This window comes from Chiloscyllium plagiosum, unplaced genomic scaffold, assembly GCF_037043375.1.
Source record: "Chiloscyllium plagiosum isolate Xiang-an unplaced genomic scaffold, Cpla_swu_hap1 HiC_scaffold_4, whole genome shotgun sequence".
NCBI classification, from domain to species: Eukaryota; Metazoa; Chordata; class Chondrichthyes; order Orectolobiformes; family Hemiscylliidae; genus Chiloscyllium; species Chiloscyllium plagiosum.
The window spans coordinates 43,533,017-43,553,352 of NW_028270142.1; the positions used below are offsets into that span (position 1 = coordinate 43,533,017).

The 20,336-nt window shown below is 37.7% G+C and overlaps 1 protein-coding gene across 3 annotated transcripts in view; it reads left to right on the forward strand.

The window, feature by feature from the left end:
* mtbp (MDM2 binding protein) overlaps nt 1-20,336 on the forward strand; it is a 77,937-nt gene that overhangs the window by 31,684 nt on the left and 25,917 nt on the right. For 2 of the 3 annotated variants that reach the window (XM_087986199.1, XM_043688680.2), the window contains exons 11-15: nt 2,143-2,260; nt 5,980-6,156; nt 11,565-11,678; nt 14,673-14,837; nt 18,814-18,907. In XM_087986199.1, coding sequence (XP_087842325.1) covers nt 2,143-2,260; nt 5,980-6,156; nt 11,565-11,678; nt 14,673-14,837; nt 18,814-18,907 — 668 coding nt within the window. The remainder of the gene's footprint in view (nt 1-2,142; nt 2,261-5,979; nt 6,157-11,564; nt 11,679-14,672; nt 14,838-18,813; nt 18,908-20,336) is intronic. The other variant, XM_043688681.2, reaches the window with a different exon arrangement.

A 20,336-nucleotide genomic window follows, 5' to 3' on the forward strand; every position in this document is an offset into this window, starting at 1 on the left:
TGATCACTCTCCAGTGGGTTTCATTCCAGACTACTTCCAACAATCAATGGAACTGGATTGGTGAGGAGAGAACGGATAGGCCAGGGCTGGCCAGGACTTTAGAAAAACACTTTTGCAATTCAAACGTTTCTCCACACCATTGGATTTTTCCATTGACCATGGTTCTGGAAGGCGTAGTGAAAGTGACTTCATTCCTGACTCCATTGAATTGATATTCTCTAGAATTTCTAATGACTTTGGAAGGTTCGGGGGTGATCTGATTGAAGTCTTCAAGATAAACAGAAAAAGGCAGGATAGATAAAGATAAACTGTCCCCACTGTTGGGGATTCTAAAACTAGGGAATTAGGGCTAGAGCGTCCAGGGAGCAATCTTGGGAATCACTTCCACACAAAAAAAGAATGATTGATGTTTTCAATTCTCTCTCACAAATAGTAGTGGCTGCTGGGTCAGTTCTTAATTTTAAACTGGAGATGATTTTTTTGTGAAGAGCAGGTATTGAGGGGAATGGGCCAAAGGCAGGTAAATGGAGTTAGGCTGAATGACCTTAAAGAATCATGGAACAGCCTCAAGGGGCTGAATGGCCTACTTCTGTTCCTATATTTCAATTACTTCACTCTGTTCAGCTTGGAGAATCCTTGAGGATTTGACTTGTGTCTGAGGTGCCACGGAACAGGAGAGTGGAGTGCTGGTGGTTAACAGCCCACCTTGGTTTATATCTTATCCGTGTGCCTCTGAAGTCTGTATCCGGAACTGGAAGTCAGTGCTGGGATCCACGTCCTCCAAGATCATTGGTTCAGTCCCTTCACCCCCGCGCATCCCAGTGACCTGAGCACGTAACCCAGGGTGAGCTGCACTTTTGAAGAGCGCTGTTGTACTGCATTGGGGTAGCGCCCCAGGAAATCAAGCCATGTTGCTGCTCAAATCATCACAGAAGTTAGTTTTTAAAATAAATATGTAAAATCCCCCAACTGTCTGCTTTTTCTGTTAGTCCCAGGTTGGTAGAAAGCACGGATCAGGTTTCTGTACTTAACGAGAAATTGCGATTCGTTGCAGGTCATCCATTTCTAGTTACAGGTTGTTTAAAGCTAAGTTAAGTAAAAACAATTGAGAACTCTAAGCCCTTTATTATACTCGTCCTTACACAAGTCAAAATAACCAGGAGACCAGAAAGCACTTGGGCGGATGGAAAACAATTCCATAGCTATTCTTCACAAGATCTATTGGGTTGGTTTTCACTGCTGTGAGTGTTGTTTTCGGGAGAGGTGGCGTGGGTGGAGGGGGGATGGGACAGCATTTATTGCCTGCCATGAATTGACCTTGTGAAGCAGCTAGAACTATTGTTAATCGTAGAGATGTTTTTTAAAGTGGTTTAGTACCTTGGTATAATTCACAGGCTCGTTTTGGAGGGTAGTTCGGATTCAAAGCACATTGCTGGAGACCAGACTGGGAAAGACAACAACTTTACCTAAATAAGGCACCTTTAATGAATCAGTTGGATTTTTAATGGGTAGTTTTCATGGTGACTTTCACCAGCTCTCCCAGATTTATTCAATTAACTGCATTTCACAATTTGCACGCTGGGGTCTTAACATGGGTTTCCCGATAATTGGTCAAGGCCTCTGAATCACCAGTCGTAGACGGTGGCACAGTGGTTAGCACTGCTGCCTCACAGCACCATGTGACTGTCTGTCTGTGTGGAGTTTGCACATTCTCCCCGTGTCTGCGTGGGTTTCCTCCGGGTGCTCCGGTTTCCTCCCAAAGTCCAAAAATGTGCAGGTTAGGTGCATTGGCCACGCTAAATTGCCCGTAGTGTTAGGTGAAGGGGTAAATATAGGGAAATGGGTCTGGGTGGGTTGTGCTTTGGCAGGTCAGTGTGGACTTGTTACGCCGAAGGGCCTGTTTCCACACTGTAACTAATCTAATTTACTCTACACTTAGTGACCATATTGGGAAGTATTCCTCCCTTGTAAAACAAATGTTAAGTCCTGTCATTTATATAATGTAATTCTTCTGTCATGCTACCCAGAAAAATAGTATTAACTTATTGTTCATACATGTTCAGTCACTATTAGAAATTATTTATTTTATAATTGCAATTCAATGTTTGATAACTACAATTTTCTTCCTTTTTATTATTTAAGGTTGGAGCTCTTTTTAATCTATCTTGTACAGTAAGCAACACTCAGATTCCGCCTGCTAACCAGTACAGTACACGGAAATGGAAAGATTACGTGGCAAGAAAGCCAAAATGCATTAATGGTGAGTTTGTAAAGCTGTCCTTTTACTAGATTAATGTTCGCATATATCTTAGTGAGTTGAGTAAGTCTGTATGAAATCTGAGAATTTTTGCCCCAGTAGTTTGAATTCAGGTACTTTATATTTATCATTATTGTTGTCAGTTATATACTGAAAAGCAACATTATCCATTTCACTAAGCATAGCTTAATTTATTTGGAAAGTTCTTGTATGTTCCATAATTGAGATGGGTTTTAGCCATTGAATCAGTGTTTTAGATTTTTATTAAGCAAAGGCTATTAAGTTACTTAATAGCTTAAACTGACTGAAAGTGGCTGTATATCAGACTTTTTGCACAACTGGGGATATAGTAGAAAGCTGTTTATCTGTTAGCAGACCTTCAAATATTAACTGACCTCTCAAGGTAACTGTAAATATGGTTTATATTTTGGAACGAATAGTGTATCAGTTTTCTTTTACAAACGTAATGCCTACAGACTTTAATAAAATGGAATTCAGCTTTTTTCCTTTTAAATTTTGCCAACTCCTTTATCACCTACAAACAAAACCGCAATACTTGTCTCAATGCTTAGTCAGAAAATTGATTTCCTGCTTTATATCTTGTATGTTGTTCTGGAAGGGCAGGAAGCTTCAGATGTGTTAATAGAAATTAAATTGCATTTATCTGGTATATAATTTGATTTTAAATCAAAAAGCATAAATAATTTATTATCCTGTGAATTTTTGTCTAACCAGTACAAATGAGCTGTTTTGATTGTTATCTTCAAAACCCATCATGTTCTGAGGAGCCATTGACCTTTTTTGTTATTCTAAATCATATTTTAGCTCTTCATTTCAAGTCAGTGCTCTTAATGAAAATTTTGTTAGCTTGGAATATAATGCTTTTAATAAATGTATTATTCCAGAGAAGAAAATCAAACTTTAGGTGCAGTTTGAATTGACGTGTGCTTCCTGTGAATATTGCTAAATAGAATTTCAACAGTAATACTCTGGCTTTCAGGTTCATTATGGATGTTAGTATAAGAAAATACGGTGCCCTTGTAACTTTAATACCGAGTAACAGCATTAATTACTACTTGATCATTTATGTTACAGTATGTAGTGTAGCATAACCATCTACCATGCGTTATCATTGTGTCTTGACTGCGTCCCTACCATGTGATTCAAATTAGTAATTTGTAAAAGTTTTTATAGCTGTGTAATGATGTGAATGTGTTTTAAATAGGAAGAGTGTTTTTTTTCCTGTGATGATATTCTGCTAAATAGTTAATTTAGAACAGTTGAATTATGTTTAATATTGAAATAAAATGTGAAGTTCAAAAAGTCAAACGGAAGGATTAGTTTAAGGATTATAGAGGTTCGTTTTATTTGTCTTTTTGTCAAGTAATTCTATCATTTTGATCAGTACTGTTTTAATGTTTCTGAAAGACTGTAGTTGTCCAATCGCTAAGTGTTGCAGCAATGATAATCATAATAGCAACATCAGTTGCAGTGAACCACCAACCAAGATCAGCGACTTTAGTAAAGATCAGTATGGGAGCAGAATGTGCAGTACAGCACTTGCCACAAAGTAATTTAGCAGCACAATTTTGGCTGCAGAAATCACAGAGCGTTTGTGTACTTGCTAAATACACACATGCACGTATACTTTTAATTGCTTAAAGCTTCACTTGCAGAGTAACAACCTGGTGTTAATTAATTTGTTAGAGCTGTTGAGCAATAGTGCTAAAAAAATCTGAACGAATCTAGTGCTTAAAATTTTTAATCTGTTAATCTTGATTGAAATCACATTTAATCAATGTAATTGCTGAATCCATCATTTCAAGTTTGTTTCATTACTGATGCTGTTATCACCTAAAAAAGATGTCCAACATAAAAACCTTGTTTCTGTATGTCTGGAAACTGTAGGTTTTTTGAAGCTGTGTTTCTTGTAGACCTGTGCTAAGTGCCCCATTATGCTTTTGGGTCAGGGATAACTGATTTAAAATAGCAGACATTATACTAAAGAGCAGCATTCAAATAGAAGAACTCTGCTGTGTAGAATTGCGCAAATGTTCAGGCAGGACAGTGTGGAAGGTTTTTAATGCTTCTCTGCCCACTTAAGTAATGTTAGTTGGAGTGTGGAGGTTTGTGGCGCAATGATAGCATCCCCGTTTCTGAACCAGAAGCTCATGGTTCAAGTCCTACTTGAGGACATAATGGCCAAAGAGGTAAATTCATTATGTGGTTGGAGCAGGTTGAATATCAACTTGTAAAGGTTTCTAATATACGTCAGCTGCTGTTGGTAAGAACAGGAGAGATTCCTATTAGCCATGTGTCAGAAAGAAATTGGAACATTTACAATTACTGTCTATACATAAATAGGAAATGTTTGGAGTGCAATGGGCCAGGAGCAGGCAGGTTGGACTAGTTTAGTTTGGGATTATGTTTAGCATGGACTGGTTGGACCGAAGGGTCTGTTTCTGTGCTGTATGACCTTTATATCTCCAGGATACATAGCATGCATGTTTAAGTGTATGTTGCCACAGCAATGTGGATTGCTTGTAAGTTGCTTGGATAGCTGATGTGGTTCAAATTCGTACCAACACTACAAGGTTTAATCCCCATTTCAACTGGGTTGGATTTGTGACCTGCCTCCTTGACCTTGATGGAGGTCATGGCATTGTATGTCAGAGGAGAAAGTGAGGTCTGCAGATGCTGGAGATCAGAGCTGGAAATGTGTTGCTGGAAAAGCGCAGCAGGTCAGGCAGCATCCAGGGAACAGGAGAATCGACGTTTCGGGCATAAGCCCTTCTTTTCCTGAAGAAGGGCTTATGCCCGAAACGTCGATTCTCCTGTTCCCTGGATGCTGCCTGACCTGCTGCGCTTTTCCAGCAACACATTTCCAGCATTGTATGTCAGACCTGACTTTGGGCAGAAAAACTTGAAAAGGATTTGGAGTCTGATGATGTGCAGGCTCCCAAGACAAATGCTGAATATCATATGGGGGGGCCCTGTGAAGTAGAAGAAAGAGTCAGTGACTCAACCCAAAATCTTGCCTGAATCCATAACCAACCTCATTCTGTTACAACTTTTTATCAACTTCAATTCCTGAACTTTGGCAGAGGCAAAAACTTTTTAAGTAAAGCCATTGAATGACTTGAATGGGATGCAGAGGCTGGAAACATGAAAGTCTTGCTGGGCAGCAAGGATAGTCGAGGGAAAGATGAAGTGAATTTATGTGATTTAAAAAAAAAAAACATCTTAAGTAACAGACAACTGAGATTTAATTGCCTCAATCTGCATATTTTTAAGTCAAACTGCATTCTAGATTTCAGGTTGATGCACTGTTAATTTAGCATATGCATTTGTTATTTTGATTGTATTTTGCAATCTTTTCCCCTAATTTGTATATGGATGCTGTACAAATGAAAAATTCACTTCTCTTTACAAGTAGTCAGCATTTCTTGTGAATGGATATTCTAAATGTTTCATCTTTGTCTTAGTTCTAATGGTGATGGCTGGCTTAAAGACTATAAATTGGGAAACTTGCATTAATAAAAACAACCTGTCATTTCTGGCATAAAGCTTGCTGGATCATTCTTCCTCGCTGCAAATCAGAGTTCACAATATTAGCCTTGTGCTTCACCTTTTGTCATATAATACAATTTTACAGTGTTATTAATTAAACTTTCTTTTTTGTAATTTTAAACTTTGTGCTTCAGTCTGTTGATTGTTTCCAGTTCCAGAGATCGAGATGAAAGGAGAGGTTTGCAGTTACTACCTGATGGTTCAAAGCAATTGTCGAGGTGGCTGTAAGGCAATCCTGATTCATTCAGCCAATCAGATTAATGGAGCTGCAGCTATAGCCATAGTGAATGGGATCCTGGAAGAAAGACTTGAAGACAAAGAAGGTGAAGGTGATGCATTAGCCAAATGATTTCCTTTTGAATAATAAATGTGAGAACTCACAATAACGAGACTTGATATTATGTGCTTTAAACATACTGAACATGTCCTCCTCTTTAGCACACCTGCCTCAAAGAGAGGCAGAAAGAGGGAAGAGTAGGCAAAGGCAGAGGAGGGAGGGAAAGGTGTGCAGTTCAGAGGAGGAGAGTGGATAAGGTAGGAGGAGAGTGGGGTGGAGAGGATGGGGTAGGGAGACAGGAGTGGGGAGCAGGGTTGTGAGTGCAGGGTGGCTGGGACGGTGGGGTAGAAGTGGCAGGAATGATAGGAGGAAGGTGAGAGTGGGAGGGATGAGATGGCGGAGGTGTAGACGGAGCAAGGGTATAGGGAGGGGAGAGGATGCACAGTCAGAATAATTAAGATTTGGAATGTGTTTTCCTTGACTGCTGGATACAGATTTTCAGTAGTGCTCAAAAGTAAATTGGATAATTACTTGGAAGAGAGAAATGAATTATTTGGTAGAGAGGGGCACTGTTGTAAGCACAAATCTGATGAGCTAAAAGGCATCCTTCATATTACAAACACTCTCAACAGAAATGTTGCAGTTCAAAGGGGAGGGGTGTGCATAAGGTGCCATGAACACATGAGAAGTTCCAGTGCCCATGATGTCCTTCCCCGTGGAGAAGCCCGGGATTCACTGACAGCACATTTTGGATTTTAATGTTTAACTATTTGAAAATCTGTACAGTCACCAGAATTTCTTGACATATGTTTGAGGGCAATTACAACAAACACTGACCATTTTACCATCACCTATAAATGCAAAACCTGAACCATTATATATCCTATCCCAGTTAGCTCTGTGCATTAACATGCAAAGAAAGGGTCATATGATTTATTGTCATATATGGGCTATGGGTGTCACTGACTAGGCCAGTATTTATTGCCAATCCCAAATTGCCCAGACGTTGATGGTGACTTCTTGAACTATTTAAATATCTGAGGTCATTGAAATTGGACTGCCTGTGTCTTGAAGTTTTAAGGTGAAACATATTTTTGAGGAAAGTGCCTGCCTAGAATTGGCAATTGCAGAAGTGAATATATCTTATTCTTTTTTGTGTGCTTTCTGCCATCAAGCTTTGAATACTTCTGTTTTATGTCCTATTTGAATTCCAATTTATACAAGTAAAGCCACTTTTTACTCCAAGGTAAACCAAGGGCTGGTTTTTGTGGTTAGTTTATAATAAAGTGTAATTATTTAGGGAGTAGCTTGAAGTTCGCTTCCTCTGCACACTTCACTGAATTCATTCTTACTTTTGAATTGCATGCTGACCATAATCCCAAACTAAACTAACCCATCTGCCTGCGCTTAGCCCATATCCCTCAATCTTTTTTACTCATATATTTATCCAAATGTCTTTTAAGCGTTGTAATTGTGCTCGCATCCCTCACTTCCTCTGGAAGCCCTTCTTTGAATTTTTAAAAAAAGCCTTGGCCCTTGTCCTTTTTAAATCTTTCTCCTCACCTTAAAAATATGCACCCGGACTTGAAATCCCCCAAAAGACACCTGCCATTCACCTTATCTATACCCTTAATGATTTTATAAGCCCCTATAAGGTCACCCCTCAAACTCCTACGCTCCCTTGAAGAAAGTCCCAGCCTTTCCCTATAATTGAAACCTTCCATTTCTGGTAACGCCCTGCTAAATCTTTTCTGAACCCTCTCCAGCTTGGTAATATCCTTCTTGTAACTGGGTGACCAGAACTGAACACAGTACTGCAGAAGAGGCCTCATCAACAGCCTATACGACCTCAATATGACTTTCCAACTCCTGTACTCAATGGTCTGAGCAATGAAGGCAAGCATGCTAAAAGCCTTTTTAAACCGCCCTGTCCACATTTGATGCAAACTTCAAAGAATTATGTACCTGAACCCCTAGGTCTCTATTCTACAACACTACCCAAAGTCCTAGTTTTAATTGTATAAGTCCTGCCCTTGTTTGTTTTTTTTACCAAATTGCAATACCTTGCTTTTATCCAAATTAAACCCCATCTGCCACTCTTCATCCCGTTAATCCAATCAATCAAGATCACTTTGTAATCTTAGATAACCTTCTCCACTATTCACTATACTCCCAATTTTGGTGTCATCCACAAACTTAATAACCACGCCTTCTATATTTTCATCTAAATCATTTCTATAAATGACAGACAAAAGCAGACCTAGCATCAATCCCTGTGGAACACTGCTGGTAACACGTCTCCAGGTTGAAAACAACCCTCTACTACCACTTTGTTTCCTGCAGTTAAGCCAGTTTTGTATCCAACTGGCAAGGTCACCCGAAATCACATGTGATCTCACTTTACTAATTAGTCTACCATGTGGGACCTTGGCAAGGACTTTACTAAAATCCAAGTAATGTCTACTGCTCTGCCCTCATCAATCTTTTTGGTTACTTCCTCAAATCAAGTTTGTGAGATATAATATTCCTCACACAAAAAAAACCGTGCTGACTATCCCTGATCATTCCTGCTTCTCCAAATGTATGTAAATTCTATCTTTCAAAATCACCTCCAACAACTTGCCCACTACCGAAGTCAGACTCTCAGATCTCTATTCCCAGGTTTCTCCTTGCATCCCATTTTAAACCAATGCACAACATTAGCCACTTCGTCATTCAGCACCTCACCCGTGGTTATAGATGATACAAATGTTTCTGAAAGGGGTCCCACAATTTCCTCCCTAACTTACCACAATGACCTGGAATACGCTAGATCAGGTCCCAGAGATTTTTCCAACTTTATACTTTCCGAGACCTCCAGCACATCCTCTTCTGTAATGTGAACTGTTTTCAAAACATCAATGTTTATGGTTTATTTATATCTGCATTTGACCAATCTGGAATGGTAATGTTTTAAGAGCTAAGGACCACCATTTTGCTCTTGCTCCTCATTAGTAAATTGTTGGAGCAGCAGCAAACCTTTTCAGTGCTGTGTTAATCTGTTTCATACATAATTCTCATATAATGTGTATAGTGTTGACTGACTGGCTTCCCACTGGTTGGCATTTTGCTAAACCTATTAGTTCATGCTTTTGTATTTTCATTTTCGACTACAATCCAAGATTACAAAGGATTTACGTACAGCTGAATGGGAACACGATTGGATTATAATAGACGAGTAAATTAATAGTTACTTGGAAAGCTTCCATGCTAACAAAATATCAAATGATGCATGTGTATTGGCTACTGAAAAGACTGTGCTTATTGGATTTGTTGAGTGCTGAATCATTAGATACACTAACATTGTTTCAGAATCAGTGAGATGAGAATTGTAAAGGGAGTTTCTTTTTGCTTCACAACACTTCAGGCAAAATAACACTTGTCAGCTTTTTGCCCATGGTAATGATTTACAGATAATATATATTTGTAAAACTTCCTATTCAGTCTCTTTTCTTAACATGCTGCATTCACTCTTAAATGGTTGCCCACTCCCAGAGGCTTTGTCCCCACAGATTCTCCTTCACTCCATTTTTTATTGTGAGATTGGGTATTCGGTGTTATTTGATCATAGAGGTTGTTATAGTTGAAATTGATCTTCACCTCACTGGGCATCCGTAATTTATATTTATGAATAGCAATTTAGAACATTTACCCAGGGCATTTCTTTTCACCTCTACCTCGTCTGGGGTCAGTGGGTCATCTTCAGTGACCCCATTACCAACTTCTGCGAGATCAATATTTCAAACAGTTGAAACACATTTCAGTGGTTCATCATGAATACTTTGAAACCAGAGGAGGTTTTTTTGGAGGGAGGGGGGTAGTTGATTTTTATTCACAAGTTTAAGTAATGGGTAAGATAATTGAATATGTTTCAATTTTAAAAAAGTGTAGCACATTATTTACAGGATTAATGGTAGCATAGAATGATTTGAGAAAATTTGAATTGTTATCCCAGAAGTTCAGATAGCAAATAGTGTAATGGGCTTCTAGAAACCTTTGGTTTAACAAATTATTAGTTTATCAAATGAATATCAGCATTTAGAAGATCTTCAGGAAGTGACACAACTGGAAAATGAGTTCAATGGAATCAAGAAAGATAGTAAAGAAAAAACTTAAATTTTGACTCTGCAAATCCACAGAACTGTTCATTGTAGAAAGTTCAGCTAAATCCATAGTAGCTTGTATGTTCTTGGCAGAAGCATGGAGCTTAAACATCATATGCTATTGTGATTTTCACTGTAACAGCAATGTTGTAGAAAATTAACATTCTGAATACATCAAGAAAGAGTGCACTTTGACCTGGAGTTTATCATCCCTGCTTTGTACAGTGCATTGCATGACTTTCAGATTTTTGAGATATGTTTACAGTAATGTACATTTGTAAGATTTAGCAAAAAAGAAGCTCATGGAATAGAATAAAATCCCTACAGTGTGGAAAGGACTTTTCATTTTTGGGATGTAGGCATGATTGGAAAATGTCGCATGTATTGCCAATCTTCAGTTGCTTTTGAGAAAGTGGCAGTGAGCCACATTCTTGAACTGTTGTCATCCACGTGTTGATTAGATTAGATTCCCTACAGTGTGGAAATAGGCCCTTCGGTCCAACAACTCCACACCGACCCTCCGAAGAGTAATCCGCCCAGACCCATTTCCCTCTGACTAATGTACCTAACACTAAGGGCAATTTAGCATGGCCAATTCACCTGACCTGCACATCTTTGGACTGTGGGAGGAAACCGGAGGAAACCCACACAGACACAGGGAGAATGTGCAAACTCCACTCACGTGAGGCTGGAATCGAACCTGGGACCCTGGCGTTGAGGCAGCAGTGCTAACCACTGTGTCGCCCCACAGGTTTACCAAGTGATTGAGCACAAAACATTTTCTTTTTAATCACCTAAATAATAAAGAAAATAGTATAGATCTATACCAATATAGATTATATTCATTCATGAGATGTGGGCTTCACTGTCTGGGCACCAACATTTATTGTTCATTCCTTGAGAATGTAAGCTGCCATTTTGAACTGCTGTAGTCTATGTGCTGTAGGTAGATCCACAGTGCTATTAGGGAGGGTGTTTTGACTTTAGAATAAAATATAAAAACACCAGCTCTTGAGTGATCACTGATCCAGTACAATTTTTAGTAAGCTCCTGTCACATGAAACCCCAAATTTCAAACATGTATATGGCAGCCATCAAACTGCTCAAAATAAATGAATCAAGAATGAAGTTTAAAATAAATTTTAATGTGTGGGGTGTCCTTTTTAAATTCACTTCTGTGAGAGTGCTAATGTAATACTCACTTTGTTTCAGAAGCTAATTAAAATAAGTTAATTATCTCATGATAAAGGGCAAAAATACTGAAACAGACTGTGCTTCTGGCAGCTGCTGTGTCTACTAATCCATGTATCATCTGCAGAGTGTGATGTTGCAGAGCTTCTTGGGGCAATGCCTTATCTTACTGAAGATCAGCTTGTAGACCGAGAGAAGAAACTGGCACAAGTTCAAACACTTGCTTTACGAGAGTTTCTAAGTAAGTCTTATAATGTATTGTACAACAGGTCTCTGAATTACCTGAAGACAGCTGTAACAAAATCTGCAAAGACATAATCTTGTATATGTTGTTGATTCTAAAATGTGGGTTAGTGTTGGGCCCAGTCTTAAAATTGTGTAATGAAAAGGAGGACTTTCAGTCCCTTGTTCCTATGCTAGCTTAGAAGAGATTTAATTAAACCCCTCTATTTTTTCCCCAATTATACTGCAATTTGTTTTCCAGTAGAAGTGTATATAAATTTCCCTTTTGATAAATACTAATAAATCTGCTTCCAGTATCCTTTCTGGCCGGTGCAATCCACATAATAATCATATGTAAATAAAAATCTACTCAACCCTTTGGTTTGTTTGTTAATTACCTTAAATCTCGTGTGCTCTGGTTACTGACCTTCCTGCCAGAGGGAACAGTTTCTTTCATTTACTCTTTTAAAATCCTTCATTAAATTTAATTTAATTTAATGAATTTATTTTCATTATTAAGTCTCCCTTACTGTTGCTAATCTAAGGTAAGTAATCTCAGTTTCTCCAGTGTCTCTCAATAACAAATCCCTCATCCATCATAATGTTATGAAAATTCAAATCTCAGATTTGGGCACAATATTCTATCTGGCACCTAACCAATGATGTATAAAGATTTTACATAAATTCTTTGCTTTTCAACCCTATACCTCTATTTGCAAAGCTTCACATAGGAGACTATTAGCTAATTGAAGGAAGGCGAATTGTTCAATTGGTTAGGAGATGGCTTAGAATTTAGCAATGAAGGGTGTTGGTAGGCACTTAATTAGAAGGAAGTGACTCATGGTACCCACAAGGATCTGTGCTAAAGTCTCAACTATTGGCTATATTGTTAATGTCTTGAAAAATGTTATAGCAGTTATGTTTAATTCTGTCAATGGTGCAAACATTGGTGGGATCATATATTGTGCTGATGAGTGCATTATTACAAAGAAGCATTGACAAACTCAGTGAACAACACTGGATACTGAATTTCAATGCAGATAAGTAAGGTTATCCATTTTGGACCCAAAACTATAGATCCAAGTAGTTTGTTTTTAAATGGTGAGGAATCATAGAATCCCTACAGTGCAGGAAGAGACCATCAGGTCCACTAAATCTCCTCCAAAGAGCATCCCATGCAGACCCAGTCCCCCACCATATTGACATGAACTTGCATTTACTATGGCTAACCCACCTAGCCTGTACATCCCTGGACACTACAGGGCAATTTAGCATGGCCAATCCACCAAATTTGCACGACTTTGGGAGGAAACAGCAACACCCAGCAGAAACCCACACAGGGAGAACATGCAAACTCCACACAGACAGTCACCCAAGAGTGGGATCGAACTTCAGTCTCTGATGCTGCGAGGCAACAATGCTAACCACTGAGCCACGATGCTGCCCTAAAACTGGGAACATTGGCAGTCCATGAACATTGACCACTACACTTGAGTGATCAGAGATGTTTTTATATTAATCAAAAAGCCTAATGAAATGCTAAAAATTAGAACCAGAAGTTAGAACATAAAAGAGGAAGATGATTTCCTTATGGTAAAACATAGCCCTAGTTAGATCACATCTGCTGATCTGTGTACTGTTCTGGATACTGCACCTTCGAAGGGATCTGTTAGAATTGGAAAGATTGCAGTGCAGATTCACCAAATTTTTATTCAGGGTCTAAGTCTGAGACTATGAGGAAACTATACATAAAACAGGCTTGCATTTCCTGGAAATTGATATTGTAGTGAAAATGAATTTTCAGTGCTTAACTTTCATCAGTTGACTTTAATATCTAAAACTTTCATGCGCTGAAAATGTTTTTTCAAAAGAAGACGACCCTGCTGACCTCAAATGGCAACTGTGACCATGCGACAAGCCCAGGTGACCCACAAGAAATATATCATAACGGGCTGCCTTGGAACTATCATGCTAATTAATAAGCACTGAAACTTGACCAGACATTTTCATCTGTTTTTGTGTTTTGCATGATGATTTCACATACTGAAGGTCAAAGGTTACATGGGGAATATTCTGTTTGAGATAGTCTGGGAATATGCTCTCAAAAAGCTAATTTTGTGTTTGTGGTGGAATGTGTTATTTTTCCAATTGCAAAAATTGAAAAGTTTAACATAAAAATTTGTTTCTTTATTTGGCTTCTCTCTCAATCCAATCATCATCATTTATGTTGTTAACTAACATTTTAAGTTAAAATGAAGATTATCAAGTGATTTTAAACTTGCTCATTTGCTATCTATGTGAATGCTTCAGTGTGATTGGCTGGTTACCTGCTTGCTAATATTCACTGCTTCATACTTGACTTGGTGCCAGATGTAAACTTCCATTGGTAATGGAAAATCCATGCCAACTATTGCTATTATCTTCATGGGCAACCTTTTAGATGGCACTTGAGCATCCTTGCATCGCTGCTGACCACAAAATATAGGCCATTAACACTAAAATTTTACATCATCATCATCAGAAATCACAATGGATTATATATGTCATTGCTTTCAACAATTATAAGATTGAATATGATTTAAATATATCTAGATATTATTAACCTTTGAGTTTTTTTTGTAATATCCATTATGTTTTAGGCATATTTCAAATATTTTATTTAATTCAGTGCATCTTTGTTAAATGCCTTGAAACTGCTACGACTGATGCAGTGTGACTTAAAGATTACCAGGCACATCATGTCCCAGCAGTGCAATATAGATTGTCATCCCCTCCAAATGTTCTTGATTAACCATGGAATATTGTGGGTAAACTGCATTACAATTCTTTTTCATTTGGTGCATTGCATTTGATGGGATAATTGCTTGTAACTCCAGCCCACAAAACGTAGATAAGAAGCTTTGCTTTTCATTTGCAAATTCAGTGTGGTTTGAAATATGGTGAATATTTTATTTAAATAATATCTTGTTTTTCTATTTCTGCAATATAGTTACCCTTTGCTTTATTTATACAGAAAGCAGGCAGATAAGTAAAATGCCCTTGTTGATTCCAATTAATGAATTAAAGGCATTGTTGACATTGGTGCGAGAACAGTACTTTAGGCAATATGACAGGAATCTGCCAAGCAATATTTTGGGCAATGTATGTCAGAGACAAGAGGAAGCTATTAAACGTACTGGTGAGTTTTATATATTACGTAAAAATTCAGCATTTTTAAACAAAATTGTCTCTATATAATGACTGAGAGCTTTCAATTGCACAAATAATTAAATGTCTGATGCCCCCTTTTCCATTGTTGATTGATTTTTATTGCTTAAAATGCCATTTAAATATGTATATGATATGAATCTTTAAAACAAGCTGCAATTAATTGGATTGAGTAAGGATTAACTTGACAGAAGAGATGAAAGAAATAAAGTTAATGGGAGATATCTGCTTTTGATGATGTGAAATAAAGTACCTAGACCACTTAGGCCCAGAGTTCAGCAATGTACAAAGAATTCTAAATGATCAAATAATTGGCAGCTTTCAGCTTCAGGGGATTTGTGTACAATTAAGGCTGATGTTAATGAGGAAAAATAGAGAGAATGAGAAAGGAACAGAGCTTCACAAAGCTAGACTTAGCCATTTTACCAGTGAATGGAAGCAATTTGTTTTTCAAGAGGATTTTGAATGCAAGAGTCAAACCTAGCAAGAATAATTTTTCTTTTTTCTTTGTGGGATGTCGGCAGCAGTGGCAGGGCTTGCATTTATTAGCCATGCTTAGTTGCAATTTGCTAACTAAACAAAGACAAAAAAAAAGGAAATCTAAAAGTATATTTTTACATTAGAAGTAGTGACTGAAGTAGATATAAAATGCAACTGAGGAACAGCAAAACAATGAATTGAAAGTGAAATGAAAAAAGAAACACAAGTTTGAAACATATCAGGGGCAACAACTATGATTACAATCAAGTTACCCTTTTAAGAGAGGGCAGACTGGTCACCTGAGGAGCAAGAAGAATGTGAAAGAATTTTGTGGTACATAAGTTTTGAGAGTTTCAATGTATTTCACATCAATCAAGAAACCACAACACATCACATTTTTAAGTTCAGTAATAAGTAGCTTAATATAGCAGGCTAATTGTATAGGACAGTGATGGCATCTCTAGAACACAATGCAAATGTAGTTTTACATTTGCCAAGTTTTACCTGAGTTATGTATTATTGTCCATTGTTATGCAGCTGACAACACTCACTGAATTATCAACATTTTCAAATCTTTGATATTTTTATCCCTTACCTTCAATAAATATTGCTACAGAAAAATATAAGTCTGAGAAAAACTGCTGAATAGCAAAACTTAACCATTTGGAGTTACTTGCTGATGATACAGTTTTGCTAGATGGCAGTGGTTATTCTTATTAAGGCCTGGAGTGTAAATTAATTTTGTCAACTGACAGTGGCTAGACAATTTAAACGATAAGCTGCTGCCAAATTCTAAACAGTTACTTTGAATATATGCCTTCTATGCCGACAGAAGGATCAGCTGAAATAAAAGTTGTCTGATTAAAATTGATTCTCGACAGAGTTTAGATTGCTTACTGTTTTTACTTTTCCTCCTCTCTCCAGTTCAAATATTAATATTTTGACATTTAATTTAAGAGATCTGCCAGGATACATCATTGCCTTTACAACAAAATGTAGTCAATAGTCAGTTGTGCTTGTTAAAATACAACTGTTTTCAACCAAGCTAGAAAGTACTGGTTGTAAAATTCATATAATTACTAACAATTTTTAGTTTTAGTTTGATAGTTAGGTCATTTGTTTCAAATTCAACTGGAAATATTTGTTTTAACTGTTCATTTAATTCAAGCAATGTTGGAAAGATAACAGATCCACTAAAAACAGAGCCTCGATATCAGTGCAGGTTGCCTGTAGTAAGATATCACTTGCTTAACATGGAAGGAAAAATATATAACAAATTCCTTGTCAGCAGGAATCGGAAATAATATAAGGGCAGACTTCAGGAAGATTGAAGAGCTAGGTTTTAGAAAGAGAAACGACTAAGTAGCAACAAAGACTTTAGGTAGCAAGTTTCAGTGAGCAGAAACTTGATAACCAAAGACAAGTAGTTGGGACTGGAGTGGATGAGATGTACGGTGATGGTATTCCAAAGAGCAGGATTTCAAGCTGGAATGTACAGCTTGAAAAGTCTATAGAGATAGGGTGGAATGAAGCTATAGAGAGATGTGTTGTTGAGGGCTAAGATTTTGAAATAATAGAAACAGCAGAATTTCTTGAAATTCATTAATGATTTTGTTTTATAGGGAAAAGCAAACTAATCTCTAGCATAATTTGTACAGATGAAGTATCTGCAGGGCATCATTCAGGCTGATGTCAAGTTGTATCTCCTGTCATCGCTGTGAAATTCTCAACAATACTGCTATATTGGCATCATTGGAGCAATCCTGAGACAAAGCAAAATGCAGTAGATACTGGAAATATGATTCTGATAAAGGACATTGACCTGACATGTGAACTCTGTTTCTCTCTCCACAGATGATTATAGACCTGTTGAATATTTCTCTTTTCATTAGAGGAGCCAAACTGTCAATGTCAAATTGACAAAATAAAATAGCACAGATAGTTGAAATCTGATATAAAAACTGACAATTCTGGAAAACAAAGTGTGAAGTGAGAAACAAAGTTAGGAGCCAGGATGAAATAGCCTTTCAAAATCAGGCCATAAGATATAAAAGCAAATAAGTCTTTCAACTTGTTGAATGACAGAGCAGACTCAATGATCTCACGACTGATCTGATTGCTCTCAATTCCAAATTCCTTCCTTTTCCCCCATAACGCTTGATTCCCTTACAGCAAAAAGAACTATCCATCTCAGCCTTGAATATACTTGATAACCCAGCCTCGACCTGAAAGAATTTCGCAATTTAACACGCTGAGACAAGACATTCCTCCTCATCTTTGTCTTAAATGTGTAATTATTTACTTCGAGACTATACTGTTGGTTCTCGACTTTCCCCAAGGGGAAACAACCTTTCTGCATCTATCCTGTCCAGTCTCCTCAGAATCTCTAATGTTTCAATGAGGTTGCCTTTCATTCTTCTAAATTCCAGTAAGTACAGTCACTTCCTACTTCATCTGTCTCCTTGAGATCGTCTGTCTGTACGCAATGTTCTTCCATTGGGCTCTTGTCCGAGTTAAAGATGAAGAGCAAGTTCCTGTGGTTGGTAGCCCAATTGGATGCAGGCCAACACCACCAAGAGAAGCAGAGAATGCTGCTCAGCCAGCAAATAAAGTGAGAGGATGCCTCAGAACTGTGTGGGGAAATCCTGAGATTGAAGCTGGGAGCACCTTCTGATGAATTCCCTTCATGAGTTTGTTTGGGTTATGACTGTGGTTTTTCCTGCTTTTAGTCCCATAACCAATGGTCGTGTCTGCCTACCACTTGGGCGATGCTGCCTCTGATGACCCATTGGGCTTAGTATCTAGTGGGGAGTTGCTCCACTGTGGACAAGCTCTCCCCATCCATCACTTATCCTCATAAATTTTCATTGATTACTGCTCACTGCTGCCAATTGGGCAGCTGCTTTCATTGCTAATCTGCATCTAACATGATGATGTGAGGGCTCATGTGGCACAGTATTGGTGCCCCTATCCCTAGGCCCAAGATGTCTGGGTTCAAGTCCCACCTGCTCCAGAGGTGTATAATAACATCTCTGAACAGGTTGATTAGAAAAATAGGTTAAATTTTTAAAAAGATCACATGGAGATTAGAATGTATTCTCTAAATTTCACCCTCCATTTATCTTTTAATTCTTTCACTAATTGTGGATTCCCCGTTCCATAATTGCTGTTGACAAGGTGGTTATGAGTCATTTTGTTGAACTGTTGCATCCATCTGGTAGTCTCAGAAGTTTCCCCCAATTGTTCAGGTCAGTGATTTTTCATTAGATGTAAACTGGTGTTTTTTTTTAAAGTCCTATAGATTCCTGCTGAAAACATTTTTCCTGTGTATTTGTAAGGGAAATGCTTGAACCAGATGTACTCTAATAGCCTTTTCTTCCCCTTTAAATGCAATGTGCACACATCTGTTAGTTTGAAAGAAAATTATTCATCTGTGAATATTTTATTTTAAACTCCTGTCTATCTAGAAACTGACAGCTCAACCCTGAGTCCATCACAGTGGCCTGAGAGAAGTGTTCTTGAACGCTATGAAAATCTTGAAAGAACTAGACAGAAGTCCAGGTGAAATATGTTTTTTATACTTATTATTTCATTTGAAAGGTGCCAGCTTTTTCCAAGGATTTGGATTTTAAAATGAGAATACACAATGCTCATTTATAGCTGTCTACAATTCTCCTATTAATTCATTATTTGGAAATGTTGGAATTAATCAGTCATAACAGTTTTTGAGCAGTCTTGCAGATACTGAGATTGTATATTGCTTTTTGCTACTGTCTAAATCTGAATTCAATAGATGACATATAATGCTGTGATCAAAAATTGCGCTTGAAGATCATTCCGAAATCCAGCATTAACAAAGAATGATATAGTTTATGTAGCACATGTTTTTTCGCAAATAAGTCACTTTGACTTGTTATGAATGTGGATTTGCCACCAATACTTTAATTGGATCAGTTTATCAGTTGCTTCCCTTAGCAGTTTTTTCTAAGTTAACTGTCTTAGGTTTATCTCTTCAATAGCATAACCTTTTCTATCCTTCATGGGATATGGACGTTGCTCAGTGAGCATTTATTTCCCATTCCTAATTGCTTTGTAACAAATTGGCTTGCTTAGACATTTAGTAGAGAATCAACCACTTTGCTGTGGATGTGAAGACACATATAGGCCAGATCAGTTCAGGATGGTGAATTTGTTTCTCTAAAGGACTTTAATGAGCTTGTTGAGTTTTTTTACAATGATCAACAATAATTGCACAGTTGCCATTAAACTAGCTTTTCATTCTAAATTTTATTGAATTCAAATTTCATCATCTGCTATGATGAGACTCAGAACTTTAGCCTGAGGGTCTGGAATACTAGTCCAGGTGGCATAACCAATGATCAAAATTCTGTACCGTTAAAACAAACATCTTTTACTTCTATACTTGTATTCTCTTAAAATAAGACTAAGATACTTTCCTAATCACTTGTTGCATCTGCATGTTCCTTTTAATGATTTATTGATGACGGAACATACGACCCTTTGTTTCCTTCTAACCTTTTATCATTTAATGAATACTCTGCATATTTGTTCCACCTTTTATTTTTCGACATTATATTCCATTTACCACATACTTGTCCGTTCACTAAATCTGTCCAAATCCTCTTGAAGCTGCTTTATATCCCCTTCACAGCCGACATTCTCACCTAGTTTTTGTGCTATCCATGAATTTGTAATTATTACATTTGGTCTTCACGTCTAAATCAGACACACATTTTCCTTCCCTCTTTTATCAGAACTCCTCAGAGATCATTCTCTCTCTTTCCTCCCCCCTCCCCACCACCACCGCACCTTCCCATGCAATTGCAGAAGGTGTGATACCTACTCATTTGCTTCTTCCCTCTTCACCATCCAAGGCCCTAGGCATATCTTCCAGATTAAACAGCGATTTTATACACTTCATTCAATCTAGGCTACTATATTTGCTGTTCGGAGTGTGGTCTCCTTTTCA